The sequence below is a fragment of the Garra rufa genome, unplaced genomic scaffold (assembly GCF_049309525.1).
Source record: "Garra rufa unplaced genomic scaffold, GarRuf1.0 hap1_unplaced_001, whole genome shotgun sequence".
NCBI classification, from domain to species: Eukaryota; Metazoa; Chordata; class Actinopteri; order Cypriniformes; family Cyprinidae; genus Garra; species Garra rufa.
The window spans coordinates 283,387-311,288 of NW_027394276.1; the positions used below are offsets into that span (position 1 = coordinate 283,387).

Here is a 27,902-nt window from a genome sequence, read left to right on the forward strand (position 1 = left end):
TAAAGGTTGGTGTTTTTTAATCCTCATTGGTCAAAGCAGCACTCATGATGATCTCTCATTGGTCAGTGGATATTGTAGTTCTGTAGTAGTAAGATGGAAAGTCACTCAGATTATTTTGCCTCTAGGTTTTTTCTTATAGTGAAAGATAAACGGCACCCTGCTAATGTTTCTGATACTTTCCTGAGGCAAAATTATCTGAATTTTATAGCTGTCCTACAAACATTCCAAAAGCTGGCTACCTAGACAGCATTTTAGGCATTAAAGACAACTTCTAAGATATTTTCTTATGGCCAAAATGTAAGGCAGCGCATATAATTCACTGATGTGACACTATTTTTTTGTGTCCAATAAGTTCTAAAGAATATATTTCATATGTGACCCTGGACCACAAAACCTGTCATAAGGGTCAATTTAAATTTGAGAATTATACATCATCTGAAAAGCTGAATTCCCATTGATTGTTAGGATAGGACAATATTTGGCCAAGATATAACTATTTGAAAATCTGGAATCTGAGGGTACAAAAAATCAATATATACTGAGAAAATTTTGATATATTTTTACGGTAGAAAATTTACTAAATATCTTCATGGAACATGATCTTTACTTAATATCCTAATGATTTTTGGCATAACAGAAAAATTGTTTAAGTTTTAAGCCATACAATGTATTTTTGCTATTGCTTGTTAGAAATCAGTCCCAATTTTCTGATTTCCTGATACAATTAAAAAAAAAAAAACTTTTTTTTTTTGTGTAGAAATCAGTCTCAGTCTATTAAATTTTTATTAAGAAAAAATAGATATTGATTTATATAAAATATATTATATTATATTATATTATAATTATATTATACTATATTGTATTATATTATGTTATTTATTGTTAGAAAGTCCATAATGTGCCACCAAAAAAAAAAAAAAAAAAAAATATATATATATATATATATATATATATATATATGAAAAAAATTGTTTATATAGTTAATTGTTAGACAATCTGAGTCACTGAAGTTATGTGAATACTAATTTCTAAATTAAAGTAAAACAAAAAAAGTTGTACTGTCCTGCAATGTTAAAAAATGTATATATTATATTTTTATATATAAAAGATATTATATTATTGTTAGAAATCAGTCAAATTAGGAGTCACTGATGTGCAGTCAGTGAAGTCAGTCTTTATGGAAAATGTAATCCCAAAATGCATTGTTTATCCAAAATGTCAGATAAATCAAGATCATTTTTTAATATAAATATACCTATGTTTCATACTAAAATGCATAAAAAAGTGCAGTTCAAATAAAATGCACTATTGTAATCCACTGTGAGTTGGGCTGCTGCCTATATAGAAGCTTTTATCACCTTCATGATTTCTAGTCACCATTTGTGATACAGCGAGTCAATCGCAGCGGTTCGGTTTCTCAGATGTTTGAAGTTTAGATGGACTCTGTTGATCTTTTTTCTTTTGCTCTTTCGCTCTTTCTCTCTGCAGGGTGCTGATGGAGTCCGCGGGCTGAAAGGAAACAAGGGTGAAAAGGTAATTTCAGCGTGTGTTCGTGTGACTGCGACCGTACGGATGCGAGCCGCGTGTGCCGACGGCTAATGCACCGCTCCCGTGTCATTAATGTTTCATTTCTGCTTCTGAATATGGAAACCAGCGTACTCCAATGTGCATTTTTGACCTTCTCGCTTTGGTCATTTAAAAAGTTTTATCCTGCGAGAGTGCAAGCGGGAAAATAAGATCAGGCCCCGGCAAATAGCAGAAATAGCAGTTGCCATGGAGATCCGTCCTTTCGCATTTGTCAAAAAAGCGATATTATGTGCGAAAGGAAGTTTGCAATGCTCTCAGTGTCAAATCTTCATCTCTTTCCTTCTTAGGGAGAAGACGGATTTCCCGGATTTAAGGGAGATATGGGCATCAAAGGCGACAGGGTAAGAGACTTATTCGCAGGTTGAGGAGGTTGTTTGTGTTTGACTTTATCTCCGGAGAATTATGGGATTTGATTTCTCCTTTCACTCGGGTCGATCTTTAATTCTCAGAGCATCTCTGAGGAGGCACATAAATCACAGTGCACCTATATTTAGTGCTGCATCACTATTACTTGTACTCATCATTGCTTTGGGATTTGAACAAATACAGACATACACCGAAAAAAGGACCCTAAGGACCGTAACCTGGCAATTCGGCCACATTGAAAAGTGCTAAAATCCATTCGGCACCCCTTAGTGATCACATACCCCCTAGACGACATGCTCCTGAGGCTATTTCACAGACATTTCTCAGACAAAATGCCAAGAAATTAAGTTATTCATGACTTCAGGAGTCGGTCGAAGAGCATGTGATGTTCACCCGGCCTAACTGATCAGATTTTTTGCTGTTCTAAAGTCCGCTGACTCAGCCGTGGCGCTGTGTAAATGTCTGTAATGAGCAAACGTGCCTTGCTCTGGGTTATTAGGGACCAATATGCAAACGCTTCTAGATTTAAGTGGGTGGACATTGTCCTAAATTACCATTTGCTCTTGTTAAATGCCACGCACAGGCTTCACTATTCCCAGCTGCTCAAGTGCCCATCTCTGCCTATTATATTTCTAAAGTGGCAAACACATCATATACTCACACACACACTAACCCCTGGTTTCACAGGCAAGGCTTAAGCCTAGTCCCAGACTAAAACGTAAATCTGAGCTGTTTCAACTGAAAGAAACTTGCACTGACTGATCTTAAATTACATCAGTGCCATTGTTTTGTCTTTAGATGTACACCAGTAACGTTTTTTTTTCTAAGGCACATCTATAAAAATTACTTAAACGTCCTAATTGAACTATGGCTTAATCCTGGTTTAGTCTAAGCCCTGTCTGTGAAACCAGCCCCATATGTTTGTTTCGTAATTAAATTCTAGGATCTTTTATTCAAAGGTGTCCATCCTAAAACAGCTGTTCATTCATATGTGATATATACATTTAAAGAAGTGGTTAAGAAGATATAACAATACTCAGTCAGCTCTTTTTTTAATTTACAGAAATTAGGATATTAAAATAAGTAATTAAATTATAATAATAAAAAACAAAACTGAAATTGTAGGATTCTACGAGATGCAATAATTTTATCTTTTTAGTTTTTTTTTTTTGTTTTTTTTTTTTACACAATATTACTGTTTTTACAGCATTTTATATATTGGTTCCTACAGGATTTTATTATTAATTAAATTCATTTGTAAAATTTAAAAGTTTTAGCTTGTTTTAGCCTACTTTGTCTTACTTTAAAACATTTTAAGTAATCTTGGTACCCTTTGAAGATTGCTTTAAATAGTTTAATTTAAAAAAAATAATTAAATTGTTAAATTACAGAAATTTAAGGGTGAATTTTGGAAGTTTTCTGTAAATAATTTGATTATTTAAAATACTTAATTTAACTTAAAATACAGAATACAGATTTTTAAAATAATTTACTTTTTAGTTGTTTTAAAGCTTGTTTGACTTATATTAAAACATCTTGAACCCCTTTGGAAGTTTTTTTAAGCTAACACAATATTACTGTTTTTACAGCATTTTTTATATTGGTTTCTATAATATATAATTATGAATTTTATAAAAATTATTATTAATATTTTTTTTGTAATTTTAGCTTATTTTAGCCTACTTTGTCCTACTTTAAAACATTTTAAGTAATCATGGTGCCCTTGGAAGTTTGCTTTGAATAGTATTTTTTTTTTTATTATTATTAATTTGTTAAATTCCAGAAATTTGAGGGTGAATTAAATTAAGAAATTTTAATTTTTGGTTGTATTAGCTCATTTTAAAGCTTGTTTTGTCTTGTATTAAAACATCTTGAAGCCCCCTTGGAAGTTTGCTTAAAATAATTTAATTATTGAAATTGTAAAAATGTTTTAGGCCTTTTCAAAGCTTGCTTCATCTTATTTGATAAATAAATATCATTATTTCTTTTTTTTTTTAATTTTTTTTATTTGGAAGTTTGCTTTAAATAGTTTAATTATTAAAAAATAATTAAATTGTTAAATTCCAGAAATTTGTGGGTGAATTAAATGAAGACATTTAAATTTTTAGTTGTTTTAGTTAGATTTTAAAGTTAGTTTTGTCTTTAAAACATTTAAGTAATCTTGACACCATCTTGCAAGTTTTCCGTCAATAATGTAATTAATAAAAATAATAATTTGTAATAATTAATGTAATAATAATTTGTGAATTAATTAAAAAATCGTTAACTTTTTAGTTGTTTTAGCAAATTTTAAAGCTTGTTTTGTCTTATAATAAAACATCTTGAAGCCCCCTTGGAAATTTGTTGAGGATTTTAAAGTGACTTGTTTTATATTTTTTATGCATTTTCACCCTGAAAGACACTTATTTATGCATACAAAAATTAGGTTATGTAAATGTACATTTTAATGAATGTAAATGAGCTGTGATATGATTGGCTGGCATAGAGCTGTAATTAATTGTCATTAAATATGGCCTGTAAAAATACAAAAATCTCTCATTTCTGAAAAAATCTGGAAATCTACAATGTCTCATATGAATCCTAATGTGTTCAGGGAGAACTTGGTGCTGCTGGACCCAGAGGTGAAGATGGACCCGAGGGACCCAAAGGAAGATCTGGTTTACCTGGAGATCCTGGACCCCTCGGGCCATCCGGAGAGAAGGTGAGTGCACATCTATACTGTATGCATCACGGAGTTTGTCAGTGTTTTGTCACGGCCGATTAGTTATGTTGCTTCTGTGTGCTTTGGTTTTAGGGTAAGCTCGGTGTACCCGGGTTGCCAGGTTATCCAGGAAGACAAGGCCCCAAGGTAAATACACCCGATCTGTCTGTGATTACCCAGCATCCACAGCAGCCGTGTTCGAGTGTGTGCATGTATTGATAGAAGGACAAGGTTGTGTGTGTGCGCGCATGCATTAGAGTAGGATTGGAAGGCAGACATGTTTGAACTTCTTGATCAAAGCTAAGTGGATTTACCCATAATGCCATCTGGTGTCAGCTTTCCATTTGACCGTGACACAGCATGCACTGCTGCAACAGCACTTTTCTTCTCTTCTCCTCCTCTTATCCCTTTCTCGCCCCTCGCTTTGATGGACCTGTGAATTAATCTTGCTCTCTCTTTTCCTCTTCAGGGTTCTCAAGGATTCCAGGGATTCCAAGGCACCAGTGGAGAGAAAGGCACAAGGGTGTGTAAATTTGTTACATTTGTTTTTTGAGTAGTGAAAAGAAACGCTGTCACTGGTTTTCTCTCATTTAGGCTATCATTTAGGCTAACATAATGCAAAAGATGTAATATAACATGTAGAATATGTCACATGTAATATAAACCATTTCAATAAGTGCAATTTGATTAATCTTATGAAGTAATCAAGAAAATCAGCTTACCTCTATTCCAATTAGATTTGTATTCTTTGTTATGTGATATCAAGATATGTAATACAATGCGATGAATAATTCAGAAGCACTGTAACCCCTAAACAGAGTTGTTATTGTTAAAGGAGAACTCCGGTGTGATTTTGACCTAAAGTGTATTGAATCATGATACCGAGTGTAAACGTACCTTGCATATCTCATCTCGTCTTGTCCACTGCTGTCCGAAATCTGGGGTCAGTTAGCCGATGCTCACAACAGCTTGTCAATGAAAGTCAATCGGGCATCGAAGGAGCCATGTAAATAAATCACTGTTTTATGCCATTTACGAGGCACAAAGTAGCTCCACACTTCATTGGTAGACTTCCAAGGGCCCTGACATTTAAAATGAGACATTGAGAACTCATAAAAAGCACCGGTAGTTTATTTACAAGTAGATTTATACAGACAGTAACTGCAAGAAGTTTAGCGCCCGCCGCCATCTTAAATGTAGTCACGATAAGTCGAGTGTCGAGCACCAAGGAATTTATCAGCTTATCAACGTATCAGGTTGTAGTTTCCTTGGTGTTCGACACTCGACTTAAACTTCGCTAAACTTCTTGCAGTTACTGTCTGTACGTTTACACTCGGTATCATGATTCAATACACTTTAGGTCAAAATCACACCGGAGTTCTCCTTTAACTAAAACTGTTAGAAACATTTATATTAGATGGAATAACTATACTGAAATTAAATTGACAAACGAAAATAAATAACAGCTAAAACTGAAATAAAAAAGTAGCCTAGATAAATATAATAAATAATTAAGAAAAAAAATAGTAAAAAATATAGTAAATATAGTAAAAAATTGCTAAACGTTAAATTAAAATTTTAAATAAATTAAAACTGAAAGAAACATAAATGTAACCTAATTTGTATTATTTAAATAATAATTAAAATAAAATGATAAAAGCACATAAAGTTACTAAACATTGAAATGAAAATGAAAACTGAAAATATAAAAATAAACAAAAACTAAAACTGAAATAAAAATGAACCTAACCTAAACCATATTATAAAATAATAATAATAATAATAATAATAATAATAATAATAATAATAATAATAATAATAACAATAATAAAATGGCAAAAGCATATATATATATATATACTTAAAAAAATGTAGCATAGATCCTAGATAAATATAATAAATAAATATACAATAATAATAAAAATGACAAAAGAACATGAAATTGCTAAACATAAAACTAATATACAAATGAAAATATAAAAATAAATAAAAACTAAAACTGAAATAAAAATCAGTTTAACCTAAATCGTAATATTTAAAAAAATAATGCTAATTAAAATAATAAGAGCACACAAAATTACTACACATTAAAATTAAAGTGAAAACTGGAAAATAAAAATAAGCTAAAACTAAAACTAAATTAACAATAAACTTACTTATTTGTGATATAAAAAATAATAATAATGGAAATGAGAAAAGCACATAAAATTACTAAACATTAAAATTAAACTGAAAACTGGAAAAAAACCAAAACCAAAACTGAAATAATTATAAATTTAACTTGAATCGTAATATAAAAATAATATCATAATATACGTATAATTGATACATATAATGAATACTTATAATAATTTTTACTTATACATAATCGTAATATAAGTAATAATATATATTACAAAAACACAAATGACTAAACATTAAAATGAAAATAAAAACTGGAAATATAAAAATAAAAAATAAAACTGAAATTAAAATGAACTTGCACTAAATTGTGATATTTTTTTTTAAATAAAATGATAAACGCACCTAAAATTAAATTAAAATCAAACTTTAAACGCAAATTTAAAAGAAAACTGAAAATATAAAAACAAAAGTTAATTCAAAATATTAATAATAATGTATTAATTAAAAAGGTATATAAATATGTAATAAATAATGCTAAAATAACACTGCCCAAAATGAACATTTTCTTTTTCTTTTTATTTAATTGTCATCTTTTACTCAGCATCATGTCATACCATACATTAAGCTGAATAAAATAAAAAATGGCAAAAAAACTACTAGGAATATAACTGATTTTAAAATGGTGCACTCTATGTTAGATGCAAATGTCAGGTTTTTTTTATCTTAGTGTATGGAAGCTAACAGTCTCTGAGCTGTAGTGTTTCTGCTATCAGAGCTCTTATGGCCAAGGAAAGCTAGGAAAGGCCCTGAGTAAACTCGCAGCTCTCCGCACGGATGCTTTATTGGCTGTATATCATCACATTTAAGCTGAGAGCAGCAGCCGGCTGCCATTAGGAAGACAATGCAGTCTTCCATAAACACATTATAATCCAAAAACCTCTTATTCTCTCAAGCCATTAAACACACACACACACACACTCACACACATTTAGGCTGCATTCATTTGTGGATGCAAAACTTTCTTTGTTCTGCTATAACTATCTGCATGAAGTATTCATGAGATGGAGAGCCCTAATATAATCTACAGATAATCAAATTAATCAAAATGTTCTACTAGGCTGAAAGAAATACTGCTTTTTGGTTTTGTTGAAATTACACAAATAATGAGCATCATTTTTAATGAATGTATTCGCTAAAAAAAGCATTTCAACAGAAAATTAAGTATATATTATATATTATAAGTATAATATTAATTAATGTTATTATTAAAGCAAAAATAGTATTAAATAAAAAATTGTTCAAATAGTGCAGTTTAATTATTATATATTATTGTTATATTATTTATAAATTTAACTTAAATACCTTTTAAAAATAGTAATAACTAAAAATTAAAAATAATATTAAATTAATAATTATTCACACAATGCAAAGTTTCATTATTATATATTATTGTTAATTTAATAATATTTATGTATTTATTTTATTAGAATTTATTAAATATAACTGATATCCTTTAGGAATAAATAATATTTTATTAATAATTATTCACACAATCCAGATTCATTTTAATTATTAATTAACAATATTTATATATTTATTTTATTAGAATTTATTACATATAACAAATATTTTAAAGAAAATGAATGCTAAGTAAATGTAAGAAATTACAAAATTGAAAAAAAAAATAACATTAAAAAATATTAAATGAATAATTATTTACACAATGCACAGTTATGTAATTATTGTATATTATTGTTAATTAAAATATTTAGATATTTATTTTATGTATTAAATATAAATATCCTTTAAAAAAAATAATATTATAAAAGAAGCACCTTTTAAAGGCATACCAAAAACTTAAATAAAAAATAGCCTGAATAGTAATACAAAAAACAAGTAAACAACTAAAATTTCAATGAAAACTGTAAATATTATATAATAAATAAAAACTAAAACTGATAGTAATATTTACATAACAACTGACCAAAAAATAAAAGCAAAATAAATGAAAAGAAATTAATTAAAAAAATTAAATTAAAATTAAAACTAAAAATATATATAAAAAATTAAATAAAAATAAAATAAAAATATAAAAAATAAAAATAAAATTAACATATATTTAACCTAAATCATAATATTAAAAAAAAAAAAAAATGACAAAAGCATATAATTATATAAAAAAAGCATAAATTACTAAGAATTAAAATAAAATAGAAACTAAAACGTAATAAAAGTGTTGTGCAATTATGTTTTTTATACGTCCATTAATTCATATATTATGTTTTCTCACAAACAGGGGACAGCAGGGAAGGCAGGACCCCGAGGACAGAGAGGACCAACAGTGAGTCAAAAAATTTAGGACAAAAATAGACAATTCTTACCCTTTTGCTGATCAGTTTAGGACTGATTTCACACACTTTTCCCTCATACTTCTTGTGATCATTTCTGTAGGGACCTCGTGGTGAAAGAGGGCCAAGGGGACCAACTGGGAAAGCAGGACCAAAGGTAAGGCTGTCTCTTTTTCACCACTATTTTCTATTTGTAATACTATATAAATAAATACAATGATGACATTTAAAGGCAAAGCCCCTTTTCAGATACCTTCTACCATGGTAAATAAACAATATAACATCCAAATCTAAAAACACAAAGAAAATCGATTAAAGCATGCATAAAACAAGTATTTGCCACATAAAAATTCAATTAGGAAAAGCACACCGCACCCTGGCTGACTGAAAGAAAACATCTCAGGCTTCAGGATATTTTAAAGCTCTTTCATCATTTGCGTTGCTGTGGAAGCTAAACGTGTTGACAGGAGCAAATGGTGCTGCGATTACATTTCAAAACTCAAGGTTTGTCTCCACGGCTCAGCTGGAGCCAATTCAAATGCAACAGGGATTTTACCGATCTACATATCCTCCATCAGTCAAACAAATCTGTAATGGCACTCATTACCTCGGGCAACAAGCATAAGTTTTACGTTATTAATAATTAATCGCATTTGCATGGACGTTTATACAAACATTCTGAAATATTAAAACGTTCTGTTTAATTTCCCTTTTCTCATTTGGTTCTCCTCCCTTCCTTTACAGGGCAACTCAGGAAGCGACGGCCCCCCAGGACCACCCGGTGAACGGGTACGGTATAAATAATAATCAAATCCTTCCAAAGTATCAATTATTGTTTAGATACTCTTAACACTCGTTTTTTGACCTTTCTCACAGGGTCCGTTAGGAGCAGCTGGACCTACTGGATTCCCCGGGCCTAAGGGTCCACCAGTAAGTGAATCCATTAACCCTGTAGAAGTACCTACAGAAATCCCTCTTTCATCCGGTCATCCGTTCTGATTCCCTTTCTCTCGTTTTCAGGGACCTGCTGGAAAGGACGGACTGCCTGGACACCCTGGCCAGAGAGGAGAGACTGTGAGTGGCGTCTGATATGACCACAAACACTTTCATTCACACACTTATGGTAATAAACTCACTGTGTTTTTTTGTTTTTTTTTGTCTGGAAGGGTTTCCAAGGCAAAACTGGACCTCCCGGACCCCCAGGTGTAGTCGGACCTCAGGTAAGTGAAACAGCAAATTTTGAAATCATTATTGTGACGAGTTCAAATTTTCAAAATGATTCAAAATTACAGAATAGTGTCAGAATAAGATTCCAAAAAAGAATAGAAAGGGGTAAACTGAGGGTTAATCTCACAAAGAATGTCATGAATGGTTTGTCCAATTAAAAAACAAATACGTATATATTTTTTAAATAAAGACATTAATAAAGAAAATGCACATTAAAAATGAAGGCAGTGTTAGAAAAAATTACGGATTTAAGCTATGATTAAGCATTTTAAATATTTATTTTAATATTTTATTCTCAATATTAAAAAACTAAAAACCAAAACAAATCTTTTATCTTCTCCAGATGTTTGTTAATTACTGTATTACTATTTAGAATGAGATTATTTTAATTAGTAATGACAACTGAGTGAAATCTTAAAAGCATGAATGGCATGAAAATAAACCAATACAGAAGAAAAAGTCTTCAAAAGTCAATTTCTTATTTTTAGTATGATTTTGGGCTGAAATATGACCCAGATTTTTTTTGTTATTGTTAACTAAAACTATTAAAAATAATTTTTGGAAATTTTAAATGAAGAATGAATAAAGAAAGAAAGAAAGAAAGAAAATAATATTTCTTATTTTTAGTATGATTTTGGGCTGAAATATGACCCAGATTTTTTTGTTATTGTTAACTAAAACTATCGTTTTAAGAAATTTAAATAAAAATAAATAAATAAATAAATAAATAAATTAAATACATAATAATAGAAAATAATGTTTTGTTATATTTTTAGTATAATTTTCACGAAAATATGACCCACATATTGTTGTTATTGTGAACTAAGACTATTAAAAATAATTTTTGGAAATTTTAAATGAAGAATGAATGAATAAATGAATAAAGAAAGAAAGAAAGAAAGAAAGAAAGAAAGAAAGAAAGAAAGAAAGAAAGAAAGAAAGAAAGAAAGAAATATTTCTTATTTTTTAGTATGATTTTGGGCTGAAATACGACCCAGATTATTTTGTTATTGTTAACTAAAACTTTTGTTTTAAGAAATTAAAATAAAATAAAAAATAAAATAATTCATTAAATACATAATAATAGAAAATAATGTTTTGTTATATTTTTAGTATAATTTTCGCTAAAATATAACCCAGATATTGTTGTTATTGTTAACTGAAACTATTAAAAATAATTTTTGGAAATTTTAAATGAAGAATGAATAAAGAAAGAAAGAAAGAAAGAAAGTAAAAAAGAAAATAATATTTCTTATTTTTAGTATGATTTTGGGCTGAAATATGACCCAGATTTTTTTGTTATTGTTAACTAAAACTATCGTTTTAAGAAATTTAAATAAAATAATAAATAAATAAATAAATAAATAAATAAATAAATAAATTAATTAATTAATTAATTAAATACATAATAATAGAAAATAATGTTTTGTTGTATTTTTAGTATAATTTTCACGAAAATATGACTCAGATATTGTTGTTATTGTGAACTAAGACTATTAAAAATAATTTTTGGAAATTTTAAATGAAGAATGAATGAATAAATGAATAAAGAAAGAAAGAAAGAAAGAAAGAAAGAAAGAAAGAAAGAAAGAAAGAAAGAAAATAATATTTCTTATTTTTTAGTATGATTTTGGGCTGAAATATGACCCAGATTATTTTGTTATTGTTAACTAAAACTTTTGTTTTAAGAAATTAAAATAAAATAAAAAACTAGATAAAAAAGTTTGTCGAGACAAACTTTAAGTTGGCTTGAGAAAGCTTTGCCTTAAAGTTTAAAGAAGTTTTGAAAGCTTTAAGCAGTTTGATTAGTAAAAAAAATAAAATAATAATAATTAATTAATTAAATACATAATAATAGAAAATAATGTTTTGTTATATTTTTAGTATAATTTTCGCTAAAATATGACCCAGATATTGTTGTTATTGTTAACTAAATCTAGTAAAAATTATTTTTGGGAATTAAAAATAAGAATAAATAAAAAAAAAATAAATAAATATATATAGTTTTATAGCAGTTATGCCTTTTATCCACTCCATTGTCATTACTAATAAAAATAATTTTTCAACTGAAATACAGTAATTAATCATCAATCAATCGTTCATCTAGAGAAGATTTTTTTAATATTGAGAATAAAGACAGATTCAAAATGAAAAAAAAAAAGTATTGTCCCAAAATTAAAATTTTAATGTAAATTTCTTTGTCTTTGTCTTTATTTTAAAAAATATATTTAAAAAAATGTTTAAGCTGAATTACTAAAATTTCTTACACTGAAATCAACATTTCTAAATATCTAAAAATCTAATAAAAATTACATAATAAATTCATATAAGCATATGACAAAATTACTAAAACTTAAAATTGAAAATAAATCTTTTATCTATAAAAAAATTATAAATACTATAATAGTGTATAAATAATACGAAAAATAAGACTTGTGACCTTTTAATTTGGACCAGCAAGAAACCACCTAGCAACTGCCCAGAGCTCCCTAGCAACCACAAAGCAGTACTGCTAACCGCTCACAACCACCTAGCAAAGTGACAGCGAGTTTTAAACTCGCAGGAACCCCTCAGGAAATGTGAAAATCGGCTTTTCAGTGCTATGCTAATTTGAGCTGTTTTCAAGCATTTTTAAGCTGCTTCTACACTTTTATTGTATCTTTAATGCTCTGGAGGCATTAGACGCTCTCCACTCCAGGCTGCGTCTACCATCCGCAGAAGAATAAAACATTATAAAGCATTTCGCTTGGAAAACAGCACGCCCCGCTCACCCATCTGTTTTTCCAGTATGGCTACCACAGGCAGAGGCCAGAGACACGTGCTACATATTCATGAGGCTGTCAGCAGCCATCACTCGCTCATTAGATTATCTTAAAGGTGTCCTAAGGTTGTCACCAGGGAATCATAATGGCTCCATTAGGTTACATATGGGCCGTTTGTTGGCCTGTCTGTGCTTTGTCTCCTGACATGCTTTTGTTTACGCGGTTAGATGTTGGCGCTGACTGGGTAATGAATTATTCATATGCAATCATGATATTCTACTTTTTATGCAAATGTTGAGGTGGGCACAGGTTTCGACGGTGGCACACACACATATGGATGCTCAAGTACACATGCTCTGCCATGCAAATAGGATGCATGTAATATGATTTTCTTTCGTTCGTTCTACATGTTGCATTATTTGCATATCCACTGATCTTTTTGAAACACCTGTAGCATCTTTATCAATGTATGTTTTCCCCACTTTTTGATTGCTTGCCTTGATTATACTGTACAAACACACTTTTGAGCTATGACAGAACTAGGAGTACAACCGTTTATTGTGGTCCAGATGCATTGGTTAAAAGTTGACCTTTAAGTAATAACGAAATCATTTGTTTTGATCTAGATTTATAATGTTATCCTTTGAATGAATCATATTTTGTTGAAGTTGCAGTATGGAAAAGTTAATCATGTGCAAACTCTGCAAATTGCTTTGCTGTGGTGAATTAAACCATTTTGCAAATCAAATTTGAATTGATTTGATTCACTGACGAATCGTCAATTGAATTAATTCAGTGTTAATCCAAAGATTCATCTACCCCACTTGAATAAATATACATTTTTTATATGAAATATAGTATTTGAATATTAAGTACTATATTAAATATAGTACAGTTAATTTATTATTTGCTAAAAGTCATAATGTAAGTGGTTGTGTATAAATTTGTAAATGACTATAAGTTTATCTTTTCACATTTTTTTCTCTTTTTATGCAGTCTTGACACCAGCGTTTTTTAATTTTTAGATTTCAGATGCCTTATGCAATTCATAAGATATATAATATATACATATTTATTTTCGTCGCAAAAAATCATAGCTCATTTTTTATTTAGATTTAAAAGGTTAAAATTTTTAAATAAATCTTATTTTATTTAATAAATTATGCAAACTTGACTCACTGACGAATCAATTAAATTGATTCAGTGTCAACCCCAAAGATCTATCCCTCTACAATATAAATATAGAAATATACATGTTTTTTTAAATATTGTATTTATTATGAAGTATTATATTAAATATTAATATTATTTTTTATATTTATCGTTATTTACTATTAAAATAAAATGTGGAAAATTCATAAAAATAAAGTAAAATGTCAAATAAGTGGTTGTGTATAATTGTTTGACTAGTGTTTATTACGTTTATTTCACATTTTCTCTCTTTTTTAGTCTTGACACCAGCATTTTTCATATTTTACAGACATTTTATATAACATATAAGATATATAATATATATATAATTAAAAATAGAATTTTACAGTAGCAATATGCATAAATAAATCATGCAAACTTTGCAAATTGCATTACTGAGATGAATTAAATCATTTTGCAAATCAAATTTGAATTGATTCACTGATGAATCGTCAATTGGATTTATTCAATGCCAAGATTCATTTATCCAACTTCAATATACATTTTTGTATTAAATACTTGTTAATTTTTATATTTATTATTAGCTACTATTGAAATAAACTGTGGAAATTGATAATAAATAAAGCAAAAAGTCAAATAATAAGTAGTTAGTGTATAATTTTAACTAAAAAAATATTTATCTTTAAGGTTTATTTAACATTTTCTCTCTTTCTATGCAGTCTTGACACATTTTCTGATTTTCAGATTTTGCAGATGTCTTACATAATATATAAGATATATAACATGTATTCATATTTATATTATTTATATAAATATTGTCACATTATTCGTTTAGATTTAAAATCTTGTATTTGAATTAATCATTTTTTATTAAAGTAGCAATATGCATAAATAAATCATGTGAAAACTGCTTTGAGGTGAATTAAGTTGTTCTGAATTTTAAAATCTCTTTTGAGTTGATTCACAAGGAGTCGACAACTGAATTGAGTCACTCGGAATAGTCAACTGAATTGTCAGTGTCAGCCCAAAGATTCATCTACCCCACTGTCTTACCTACTGTATAATCAATTTCCCTTTCTGTTCAGGGACCCACAGGTGAAACAGGACCAATGGGAGAGCGAGGCCACCCTGGACCCCCAGGACCACCCGGTGAACAGGGTCTACCCGGATCTGCTGGAAAAGAGGGAGCCAAGGTGCGAACGAATTCAGGCCATACACATTTCAATAAACATACATATACACAGATCTAAATCCCAAATGTAAACCTTTATAGGGAGATCCAGGTCCTGCAGGACCCACAGGTAAAGACGGACCCCCAGGACTCAGAGGGTTCCCAGGCGAGAGAGGTTTACCAGGCCCTGTGGTGAGTATCGCAAACAAAACATGATTATTTCCATAATTATTAAAGTTTGTCTACCTCTGCACAGGCGAGCATCTCTGTTTTCATGTTTTGAGCTTTTTAGTTTGTTGTTCAGTATAAATAGTACACCCCCATGCCACCTCGACCCATCAAAGGTGTCATGCAGCAGCTCATGGATGTGTTTGTGTACGTTCAGCAGTTTTATGTGTGTGTCTGCAGGGATCAGCAGGTTTGAAAGGGAGCGAAGGACCTCCAGGGCCACCTGGACCTGCTGTAAGTAGACATGCTCTCTGTTTTTATCTGTTTCTTCTCCAGCTGCTTTGTTTTTTGCTTGTTTACCTTGTTTTCTCTTTCTCTCTTATCCTCTTGCTCCACATACTGGGTTTTCAGTGAGTACTGTGATTCAGTTCGTATAATATGGATGATTTATGGTATATTGACAGTACCTGTCAAACATTAGGACTTGCTTGGTTGAATTTATATTTACTTTTTTATAAATATGTGACCCTGGACCACAAAACCAGTCTTAAGTAGCACAGGTATATTTGTAGAAATATCCAAAAATGCATTGTATGGGTTAAAATGGTAAATTTTTCTTTTATTAAAATCATTTCATGTTCCGTGAAACTATTTAGTAAATTTTCTACCATAAATATATCAAAACTTAATTTTTGATTTGTGATATGCATTGCTAAGAACTTCATTTGGACAACTTTAAAGGCGATTTTCTCAATATTTTGATTTTTTTTTTTGCACCCTCAGATTCTTGATATTCAAATAGTTGTGTCTCTGCCAAATATTGTCCTATCCTAACAAACCATACATCAATCGAAAGCTTATTTTTATATTAATAGTGTGGTCCAGGGTCACATATGTGCTAGAAATTAGTTTTGTATACCATTTAATTAATGTTTTAGAGTGAATAGTGCAGAAGAGGCAAGTGTTCAACATACAGTACCATTAAAAAGTTTAAGGTCAGTAAGGAAAATAATACTTTTGTTTAGCAAGGATGCATTAAATACATTAAAAATGACAGCAAAAACGATTACTATTTCAAATAAAAACTGCTTTTTTAAATGTCAAAGATTTAAATTAAAATCTATTAAATTATTTTTAATTTTATTTTATTTATAAAATATTTTTAATAATTTAATTTTTAACTATTTGTTATTAATTGTTATATATGTCTTTAATTAAAAATTGAAAAAATTATAAAAAATAAAAAATAATAAAATAATAAAAAAAATAAAAAATTATATTAAAGAAATATATTACAACAGAAATTGCTTATTTCATAATATTACTTTAACTGATTTTTGATCAATTAAATAATGCCTTGTAAAAATAAATAAAGTAAATAAAGCTATGTATTCTTTCAAAACCTCAAAAACTTTTGAATGGTAGTGTACAGTACATGTGAACACTTTTGAAAGAAGATGCTCAAATATTAACATTTATATTAAATATTATATTCAAATATTAAGTACTAAATGAAACATTAAATATTTTACTATGTAATCATGAATGCTTGTATGTAATTGTAATTTTACGTAAATGTATTTGATCATTATTTACTATTAAAATAAAATAAATAAAGTAAGACTAGTGTATATTTATAAATGATAGATGGTTAAAGATAATTAAAAGGTTCATCTGTTCATCTTTTCTCTCTCTTTTCATGCAGGATTTTGAATATCCAGATTTACTGATTTCACAATAATTAATAACTTGAAAACACAGCGTTTATTTCTGCATTAAAAATCATATATGCATCCCAGCTGTCAACGCCTCCATATTAATTTTTTTTAAGAACAAATGCATAATTAATCAAACAGATCATCAAGCGCTCAGCAGTCGCAACGTAAATCAATTATAAAATCTCACATTCACATATTCATAGGGTTCTCCTGGTGAACGTGGTCCTGCCGGCCCAGCTGGTCCTACTGGCCTTCCAGGCCGACCCGGACCTCAAGGACCCCCAGGCCCCGCTGGAGAGAAAGGCGGACCTGTGAGTACTTTCTCAAACCTGCTGCATCTTCATTTCTGAGCCTTGTATAGCTTCATATGACTAAATACCTTTTCATATTAGGGCGAGAAAGGACCTCAAGGCCCAGCCGGTAGAGATGGCATTCAGGGACCTGTGGGACTCCCAGGCCCAGCCGGACCCATCGGACCCCCGGGAGAGGACGGAGATAAGGTACAAAAGAAAAAGATGTGATAGAAGGTTTGAGAAGAGAAATGAATGAATCAGACAGAGAGACGTGGGCATGAAATTGATGATAATAGTTGAATCTAGTGGGTTTGCTAGATGATTAGATCAGGATGAGGAGAAGTGAAGGTCACACACACACACACACACACACACATAGACCAAACCTCTCAGCTGTCTGATCAATATTTTCTCTAGAGGAATAGATGGATTTCAATATTTGCTTTGCGCATGGCTAATTATTTGAGAATCAAAAGAAGCTTCCATTATACAGTACTTCTCAAAAGTTTGGAAACATTAAATGTTTTTTATGTCTCTTCAGCTTGCTGCGGCTGAATTTATATGATTAAAAATTCTGTAAAATCAGTAATTTTGTGAAATATTACTACAATTTAAAAATGTGTAAAAAATTATGATTTTAGATTTTTTTTAATGAAGTTGTATTTGTACTAAAATACAGTAAAAACAGTAAAATTGTGAAATATTATTACAATTTAAAATAATTGTTTACTATGTTAATATATATTTTAAAATGTAATTTATTCCTGTGATGCAAAGCTGAATTTTCAGCATCATTACTGCAGTCTTCAGCATGATCAGAAATCATTCTAATATGTTGATTTGCTGTTTGATTATTATTAGTGATCAGTTATTAATAATAATTGTTATTATTATTATCAATGTTTAAAACACTTTTTGTGGCTTAATATTTGTGCAGACATTTTTTTGCTGAATAAAAATATAAAAAGAACAGCATTTGTTGTAACATATGACTGGAATAATGACAATGAAAATCCATCACAGGAATAAATAACTTTTTTATTTTAAATTGTAATAATATTTCACAATTTTCCTGTTTAACTGTATTTTTAGCACAGGCTACTTCATTAAAAAATACTAAAATTGTAATGTTTCCAAACTTCTGACAAGTATTGTATATACAAGGATTTAATGTCTCTTCTGCTTGCTGCGGCTGAATTTATATGATTAAAAATACAGTAAAATAAGTAATATTGTGAAATATTATTACAATTTTAAAAATGCATTTACTATGTGAATATATTTTAAAATGTAATTTATTCCTGTGATGCAAAGCTGAATTTTCAGTATCATTACTGCAGTCTTTAGTGTTCACATGATCAGAAATCATTCTAATATGTTGATTTGCTGTTCGATTATTATTAGTGATCAGTTTTTAATAATAATAATTATTATTATTATTATTATTATTATTAGCAATGTATCAATGTCACTTTTTGTGGCTTAATATTTGTGGAAACATTTTTGATGAATAAAAAGTTCAAATGAACAGCATTTATTGTAACATATGACTGGAATAATGACAATGAAAATTCAGTTTTGCGTCACAGGAATAAAGTACATTTTTTAATATATTCAAATAGAAAACAGTATATTGTAATAATATTTCACAATTTTACTGTTTTTACTGTATTCTTAGCACAGCGTCATTAAAAATGTATTCAGCTTGATAATATAATTCCTTTTAAGAACAGCATGTGTTTTCTGTGTTTATTAAAATATCAAACTGACAGAATAGCAACATAGCAGTGTCACATTCGAATGAGAAATATACAATAGTGCAGGGAATCAGATATGCAGTTGGCCTCATTGGAAATGATCTCATTTAACACTTTGGTGAACGTGTCAAGGAAATGACATCACCGTGACACACTCACACACAGATCTGAGGTGTGTGTGACACCAGCATGTGTTAGCACTGGCAGTTTAAGGTGTGAGCGATATTTGAGAGATACGTGTGTCAGCTATGCCATGTGTGACAGGTGCAAAGCCTTGTGGGAAATATAGTGGAAAAAGAAAACACTGTGTTCAGTAACAAAACTGGTCAAAAAGTACTGCAGTTTTGGGCAGGTACAGTGTTAACACCATGCTGTTTCTATATTGATAATAACACAAATGTTTCTTGAGCAGCAGACCAGCTTATCAGAATGATTTCTGAAGGATCATGTGACACTGAACACTGCAGTAATGATGCTGAAAATTCAGCTTTGCATTATAGAAATAAATTAGATTTTACAATATATTCATGCAGAAAACAAATATTTGAAATTGTAATAATATTTCACAATTTTGCTGTTCTTACTGTACTTTTTTATCAAATATAATGAGCAGAAGAGATTTTTTTTTCAAAAACTGCCTTTGTGTAATTGGGTTGGCTTGAGAATGACATAATGTGCTAATCATGCTAGAAACATGCTAGTTACTCGCTAGTCAGGTTAGAAATGTGTTAAAACATGCTAGGAGTTTGTTAATCATGTTGGAAAAATGCTAACAACTTGCTAATCATGCTAGAAACATGCTAATGGAATGTTAGTAACTCGCTAATTATGCTAGAAACATGTTAATAATATGCTAATGCGAGTAACATGATAATTATGCTAGAAACATGTTAACAGCTTGCTAATCATGCTAGAAACATGTTAGCAACTTGCTAATCATGTTAGAAACATGCTAATGGAATGCTAGTAACTCGCTAATTATGCTAGAAACATGTTAATAATATGCTAATGCGAGTAACATGATAATTATGCTAGAAACATGTTAATAATATGCTAATGCGAGTAACATGATAATTATGCTAGAAACATGTTAAGAGCTTGCTAATCATGCTAGAAACATGTTAGCAACTTGCTAATCATGTTAGAAACATGCTAATGGTATGCTAGTAACTCGCTAATTATGCTAGAAACATGTTAATAATATGCTAATGCGAGTAACATGATAATTATGCTAGAAACATGTTAACAGCTTGCTAATCATGCTAGAAACATGTTAGCAACTTGCTAATCATGTTAGAAACATGCTAATGGTATGCTAGTAACTCGTTAATTATGCTAGAAGCATGTTAATAATATGCTAATGCAAATAACATGATAATTATGTTAGAAACATGCTAACAGCTTGCTAATCATGCTAGAAACATGCTAGCAACTTGCTAATAATGATAGAAACATGCTAATGGCATGCTAGTTACTCGCTAATCATGCTAATAACATGTTAATAACACGTTAATGAGATGCTAATGCAAGTAACATGATAATTATGCTCGAAACATGCTAGCAAAATGCTAACAACTTGTTAATCATGCTAGAAACATGCTAGCAACTTACTAATAATGATAGAAACATGTTAGATATGTGCTAGCAACTAGCCAATAATGTTAGAAACATGTTAGCAACTTGCTAATCATGCTAGAAACATGCTAGTTACTTACTTTTTTGTATTAAAAGTGGTAACCCTAGCTTTATCTAGTTGGTATAATTGTATCATGTGACCTTTGTAGGTATTATTTTAGGTATGACATATTTTCTTATGTAAACGCTGTGTTATTGTGACAGGGCGAGCTTGGAGAGCCGGGACAGAAGGGAAGCAAAGGTGACAAGGGCGAGCAGGTGAGTCACTTTGAATTTGCTGTTTCCATTTCCATTTCACTTGAATCTGAAAACATCATGTATTCAGTGATTCCCTGTTTGTTTGTGTCGTTCTCCCAGGACGATCATTGGTTCTGTTATTTCCACTGCGCTGTTATGAATATAGATGTTGTCTTTGTTATGAAAATCAATGAGTTGTGCTTGCTTGCTTTTTTCTTTCTTCTCATTTATTTATTTATTTTCTCCTCATTTCAGGGTCCTCCAGGGCCTGTTGGTAGCCAAGGTCCTCCGGGTCAGCCGGGTCCAGCTGTAAGTATAATGAAATCGGCCATTTCTCATATGGCGTGTGTTTTAATGTGGTGTCAGCGCTGTTAGTGACGGCACTTTCTTTCTGCAGGGTGCTGATGGAGAACCAGGTCCCAGAGGTCAACAGGGTCTGTTCGGACAGAAGGGAGACGAGGGATCACGAGGCTTCCCAGGACCACCTGGACCTGTCGGCCTTCAGGTTAATACTTCAACATTTGCCTTCTGCTTTTTAAAAAGTTATTTTAATTTTTTTTAAATTATTTTTATTAATTACATTGTTTTAGATTTATTCTTATTTAAATTTTTTAATCCTTATTTACCACTTATATTTTCATTTTATTTTAAATTTACAAATATATTTATATATTATTATTATTATTTTTTTTTTCCTTTTATTAATTTAAAATGAAATTATATTTTAGTCATTTTGTTGTTTTATGTCATTTTTATTTTTTATAGTTATTTTAGTACTTCAATATAAACTATAAACACATTTTTAGCTCCTTTATTTAAGTGGCTTTGATGTACTGTCATGTTTTTTTTTATGAATTAATATTATTTATTAATTAAATTGATTTAGATTTTATCCTTATACTTACCACTCATATTTTAACAATTTAAAATTGTATTTTTTATACCTGTATTTACCATTCATGTTTTAATTTTACAATATATTTTTTATTTTAATTAATTTAAATTTAATAATAGTTCAGTCACTGTTTTGTCATTTTTATTTGTTTTTTATATGTATAGTTTTTATTAATTTTATTCAAGTTATTTTATTTATCTTAGTACTTCAATTTAAACTAAACCAAAACAGTTTTTTAGTATCTTTGATGTACTATTATAGTATTTATTAATAATTTCATTTACATTTTATCTTTATTTTTGACCTTTTATTTTAGTTTAAGTTTTAGTTTTTTATATGTATTTTTGATACTTTTGTCTGTATAGTTTTTATTACAATTTTTTTTATTTCAGTTTTTAGTTATTTGAATACTTCAAATTAAACTAATGCTGTATAACTTTATTTTTATATATAAAAATAAGGCTTTTTATATTTATTTTTCAGTCAGTTTTATGTGACTAGGTAGTTTTTAATTTTTTATGCCAATTTTAGTTTATTTTAATACTAGAAATATTGCCTTGGAGACTATTTTTTAAAAATGTTTTATTTTAGTTAACTTTTATTTTATTTCAAGTAACAAATGTTTTTATAGACTGGAGTAATGATGCTGAAAATTCAGGTTTGCATCACACAAATAAAATAAAATTTAAATAGTAAACAAATTTTAAGGGTAATTATATTTCACAGTTTTGCTGTTTTTACTGTATTTTTGATCAAATAAATGCAGCCCTGAAATTATTAAAAAATGAGCTATTGTATGTGAATATAATAATCATGAAGTGCCATGATATCACCATCTGAAGTCATAATTGCACCACAGTCCACAATATATTTTTCAATTCATCAACAAATTTACTCCAGATGGATAAAACCAAGTTTTGCCTTGGAAGACTGTCAATATTGTGCAAGTAAAATCCACATCAAATGGCATTTAATGTGGACTATAAATGTTATGTAGTTTGTCTAAGTTGCGGTTAGTTTTAACTGGTTGTGATTGTGTGTGTGCAGGGTCTGCCTGGACCTCCTGGTGAGAAGGGAGAGACTGGTGACGTCGGTCAGATGGTACGGTTCTACATCCATAAAGTCATTTTGCTCAAATGTAAACGTACTTTAATAGAAACTGAGTTTTTTCTGTATTTTCTTGACTTTTCTCTCAGGGTCCACCTGGTCCTCCTGGCCCCAGAGGCCCCTCCGGACCCCCAGGAGCCGATGGCCCACAGGGACCTCCGGGAGGAATTGGCAACCCAGGAGCCGTGGGAGAGAAGGTGAACAAAACACTATCATTTCCTTTTAATTAAAAGCATTAATGATCTGAGGGAGAATGTGGCAATAATGATCCCAGTGTGTGTGTGTGTGTGTGTGTGTGTGTGTGTGAGATTGCGTGCTCAGTCTTGGTTCTCTAGAGTTAAAGCTGTGTATGCGTTTGCTTGTATGCCTGGGATTGTTTTTAGAAGTTAAATACTTTTTAGTTTAATGTGTGGACTGTAAGTAAACCATTCAGAGATTGATATTCTCAAAACGCATCTCTGGTGCTTGGTTTGAGCTTCACGACCAGAAACATTAGCATAACTATTGTTAGCTTCTATGTAATGATGACAGAGAGCTTTACTTTTTTTTTAATGATTTTACTAAATTAGTAAGCAATGACTACACCATTCAAATGTATCAGTAGACATGTTATTTCTAATTAGTGATCTAATAATAATAATAATAATAATACATTTGTATATCTAGTTTATAATAATAATATTTTTTAAATAAATGTATCAATAGCTGTTTTTTTTTTATAAGAGTAATAAATAAAAATAATACATCTCTATATCTAGCATATAATTATATTAATAAAATGTAATTTATTTTGTAAGCAATGACTAAACAACAAATAAATGTTATTGTAAATGTAGATTGTATCCTTACATTTTTTTTATGTGACCAGATTTTTTCATATTGTTCATTTTTATTTCAGTTTGTTATTTTAGTACTTCAGGTTCAACAACAACAACAAAAAATGCCTTAGCAATTAGTTAACATACTAGCCTTTTATGTTTTATTTTCTTATTTTTAAATCCTTTTTTATCTCTCATATTTAAATTTGATTTAAATTGCATTTTAATATATAATTTTAAAAATAACGTAATTAAATGTTAATAACATTTCAGTAATTTGGGTAGTTTTTATTCATTTTTTATGTCTAAATTTTTTTTTTATACATTTTTATTTCACATTTAAGACTTTTTATATTTATTTTTTCAGTTAATTATATTTTTTTTTATGTGACTGGATTTTCAGATTTTAATTTTTTTTCAGTTTTAGTTATTTTAGTACTTAAAGTAAAAAAATAAAATAATAATATTGCCTTGGCAATAAGTAAAAAAAACAAGTTTAGGCTTTTTTATATTTTACAGGGTTTTTTTGTTTAGTTTTTTTGTTTTTGTTTTAAGTAACAAAATGTTTTTATAGAATGAAGTAATGATGCTAAAAATTCAGCTTTGCTTCACTAGAATAAATTTATATTATTAAATATATTCAAATAGAAAAGATATTTAAAAATATAATAATATTTCACAATTTTATGACTAAACAAGTAAATGTATCAATAATTAAATAATAATAGTAATAATAAAATTTCATTTCATTTTAAGCAAATACTCTAAACCATGTAGATGTATTGATAGCTTTGTTACTTCTTATTAGAGTGATTTATTAACAATAATAATAATATAGCTGAAAACACATTACTGAAATACAACATTTCAGCCATTTATTTACTTAATTCTTTATTATTTATGACAAAATAGTATAGAAATAAAATTTGTGGCCATTTGTTTAATAAAATGTATTTAATTTATTATTTAATTTAATTTAATATCTTTTTGTTTAATGTTTATTTTTTTTATTCAGACTATTTAATTTTGAACACTTATTACATCATTTAAATTATTATGCAGCAATCTAATTTCAGTTTTGTTTTTAATTCACACTAAATAGTATATAATTGTATTTGTATGCATACATTTAGACAGTTATTGGACATTAGTTATCAGTACATAAAAATAATTAGTGATATAGATAATATACAAAATGATCAAAATCATTTAAACTTTTAATTTCAGCATTTATTCACTCAAATAATAATTATATTCACAAAAATAATAATTATATTATTAATAATTTTCTTGGCAATTTATTAAATCATTTAAATTATTATGTAGTAATTTAGTTTCAGTTTATTTTTTTAAATTTAATTATGGTGTTTTTCTGACAACCGATAAGTTATCCCATTGTCATAAAAATACACATTTCTAACAAAATAATGCATAATAATTAAAAAAGTTAAAAGATATTTCTGGTCAGTGAGTTTCTCAATTCATTCGCCATTAGCAGATACACGAAGTTCATTTTGAACCCTGACTGTGTGACAAGACATTGTTGCAAAAGATAAAGTATTATGGCATAAATTCAACAAGAGACACATTGCTTTACTTTAAGAGCATTCAGCGCAGTGATCTTGAGGTTTATCTCTGGAGTTCAGGCTGTGTGTGTATGACAGTGAGCTGGGAGTGTTATATCTCTGTGTACTTCTCACAGCAAAGCGAACAGGCCGTGTGTTCGCATGACTGCGCTCCGTCACCTCAGCAGCGGCCACTGACAATATTATTTAATACGGCACTTCAGCACTATTGTTCTGCCACGGAACCAAGGACCCGTTTCAGTTCTGCTTAGAGAGGAGTTTCGCCCAGAGAAATGACCCAGAAAAACACAGACGAGGGGAGGACTTCAAGAAAACAGATAAAGATGATAGAATGAGACCTGGAGACAAGGCTGTTTGCTGTTAGTCTGGAAGATTTACCTCAGCACTTCACTCTGACAGACCTCTTATCCCAACACACACACACACACACACACACACACACACACACACACACACACACACACACACACACACACACACACACACACACACACACACACACACACACACACACACACACACACACACACACACACACACACACACACACACACACACACACACACTTAAACAGCCTTTAAGTGCACACAGAAAAACCCATAAACATGTTTATCAGCACTAGAGAAAGCACATTTGCGGTTAAACTGATGTTGGTCTTTCATATCAACGTCTGAGGGGGAGGACGGACGATAATGAATGTTTAATTTCATAAACTGACTGATTTAATAATGTTTTAGCACTGGTTTGCTAAGACGTGCAGCACTATTATTCTACTTATGTTTACCTTTCGATTACCTTTGTCATCATCTAATGCTCACTTAAAGTTAATCTTTGAATGCACTAATAATTTAAGTAAGTAGTTCACTTTCAGAACAAAACAATTACAGATAATGTTCTCACCCCCTTGTCATCCAAGATGTCTTTCTTTCTTCAGTCGTAAGGAAATTATGTTTTTTGAGGAAAACATTTCAGGATTTCTCTCCATATAATGGACTTCTATGGTGAACTTCCAAAATGCAGCTTCAAATGGCTCTAAACTATTACAACGGGGAAAAAACGGTTATTTTCAAAAAAAAAAAAAAACTTTCTAACCTCTAATGCTCATCTTGTCTAGCTCTGTGTGTACTCTGTGTAGAGATTAAAAAGTATATAAATTGTAAATGTTTTTAGAAAACAACTGATCGTTTCGCTAGATAAGACTCTTCTTCCTCGGCTGGGATCGTTTAGAGCCCTTTGAAGCTGCATTTAAACTGCATTTTGGAAGTTCAAACTCGGGGACACCATAGAAGTCCATTACGTGGAGAGAAATCCTGAAATGTTGTCCTCAAAAAACATAATTTCTTTACAACTGAAGAAAGAAAGACATGAACATCTTGGATGACAAGGGGGTGAGTACATTATCTGTAAATTTTTGTTCTGAAAGTGAACTACTCCTTTAATAACATTGATAATTTAGTTACAGCTGTTGTTTTTATTCATTTATTTATTTAGCTAAGAATAATACTGGATTGATTATAGTCATTTTTTTTTTTATTATTGTTTCATTAAATTTTATTTAGACAAAATAGTACAGAATTAGTTATTAGTTATCAGTCAGTACATGAAAATAATTGTTGCTATCAAGCAAAATAAACTAAAATGGTTCATTTATAATTTTTTTTAAACAAAATAATATAGACTTTAAATTTCAGTCATTTATTTATTTAATTTTGATTATTTATTTATTTTCAACAAATATTATAATTTGCATTTTAATTTCAGCCATTTATTCCTTTTTTTTCAGACAAAATAGTACAGAATTTTATAAATTTTCAACATTTGTTATCAGAACATAATCAGAATATTTTATTTAGACAAAATAGTTTAGAATTTAAAATTTCATTACATGAAAAATCAGTCATTACATGAAAATAATTACTAATATCAAGCAAAATATAAGAATAAGATAGTTTTTTTATATTTGGACAAAATAATATAAACTTTTCTTTTTTGCCATTTTTTACTTAGAGCTTTATTCATATTAAATTCACTTACATTAACTTACACAAAAATAAATAAAAAAAGTATAGAGTTTTTATATCAACCAATAAATGGTAAAAAAACAATACAAAATCAATACAAAACTTAATTTCAGCCATTTATTTACTTAGTTCTTTGTTTGTATTATTAATAATATTATTATTATCATCATTTATTTATTTATGAGATAAAAGTATAGAAATTTAATTGTGGCTTTTATTAATTTAATTT

General features: G+C 29.3%; 1 protein-coding gene across 1 annotated transcript in view; it reads left to right on the forward strand.

The window, feature by feature from the left end:
* The window catches only part of LOC141302386 (uncharacterized), a 64,562-nt gene extending 41,084 nt beyond the window's left edge, over positions 1–23,478 (forward strand). Inside the window, exons 3-23 of the mRNA XM_073832421.1 lie at positions 1,489–1,533; positions 1,875–1,928; positions 4,547–4,654; positions 4,748–4,801; positions 5,124–5,177; positions 9,075–9,119; positions 9,230–9,283; positions 9,871–9,915; positions 10,003–10,056; positions 10,147–10,200; positions 10,293–10,346; positions 15,353–15,460; positions 15,541–15,630; positions 15,847–15,900; positions 17,528–17,635; positions 17,717–17,824; positions 21,214–21,267; positions 21,502–21,555; positions 21,644–21,751; positions 23,189–23,242; positions 23,338–23,478. Of these exons, the coding sequence (XP_073688522.1) occupies positions 1,489–1,533; positions 1,875–1,928; positions 4,547–4,654; positions 4,748–4,801; positions 5,124–5,177; positions 9,075–9,119; positions 9,230–9,283; positions 9,871–9,915; positions 10,003–10,056; positions 10,147–10,200; positions 10,293–10,346; positions 15,353–15,460; positions 15,541–15,630; positions 15,847–15,900; positions 17,528–17,635; positions 17,717–17,824; positions 21,214–21,267; positions 21,502–21,555; positions 21,644–21,751; positions 23,189–23,242; positions 23,338–23,478 (1,500 nt within the window). The remainder of the gene's footprint in view (positions 1–1,488; positions 1,534–1,874; positions 1,929–4,546; positions 4,655–4,747; positions 4,802–5,123; positions 5,178–9,074; positions 9,120–9,229; positions 9,284–9,870; positions 9,916–10,002; positions 10,057–10,146; positions 10,201–10,292; positions 10,347–15,352; positions 15,461–15,540; positions 15,631–15,846; positions 15,901–17,527; positions 17,636–17,716; positions 17,825–21,213; positions 21,268–21,501; positions 21,556–21,643; positions 21,752–23,188; positions 23,243–23,337) is intronic.
* The last annotated feature ends 4,424 nt before the right edge of the window (positions 23,479–27,902 follow it).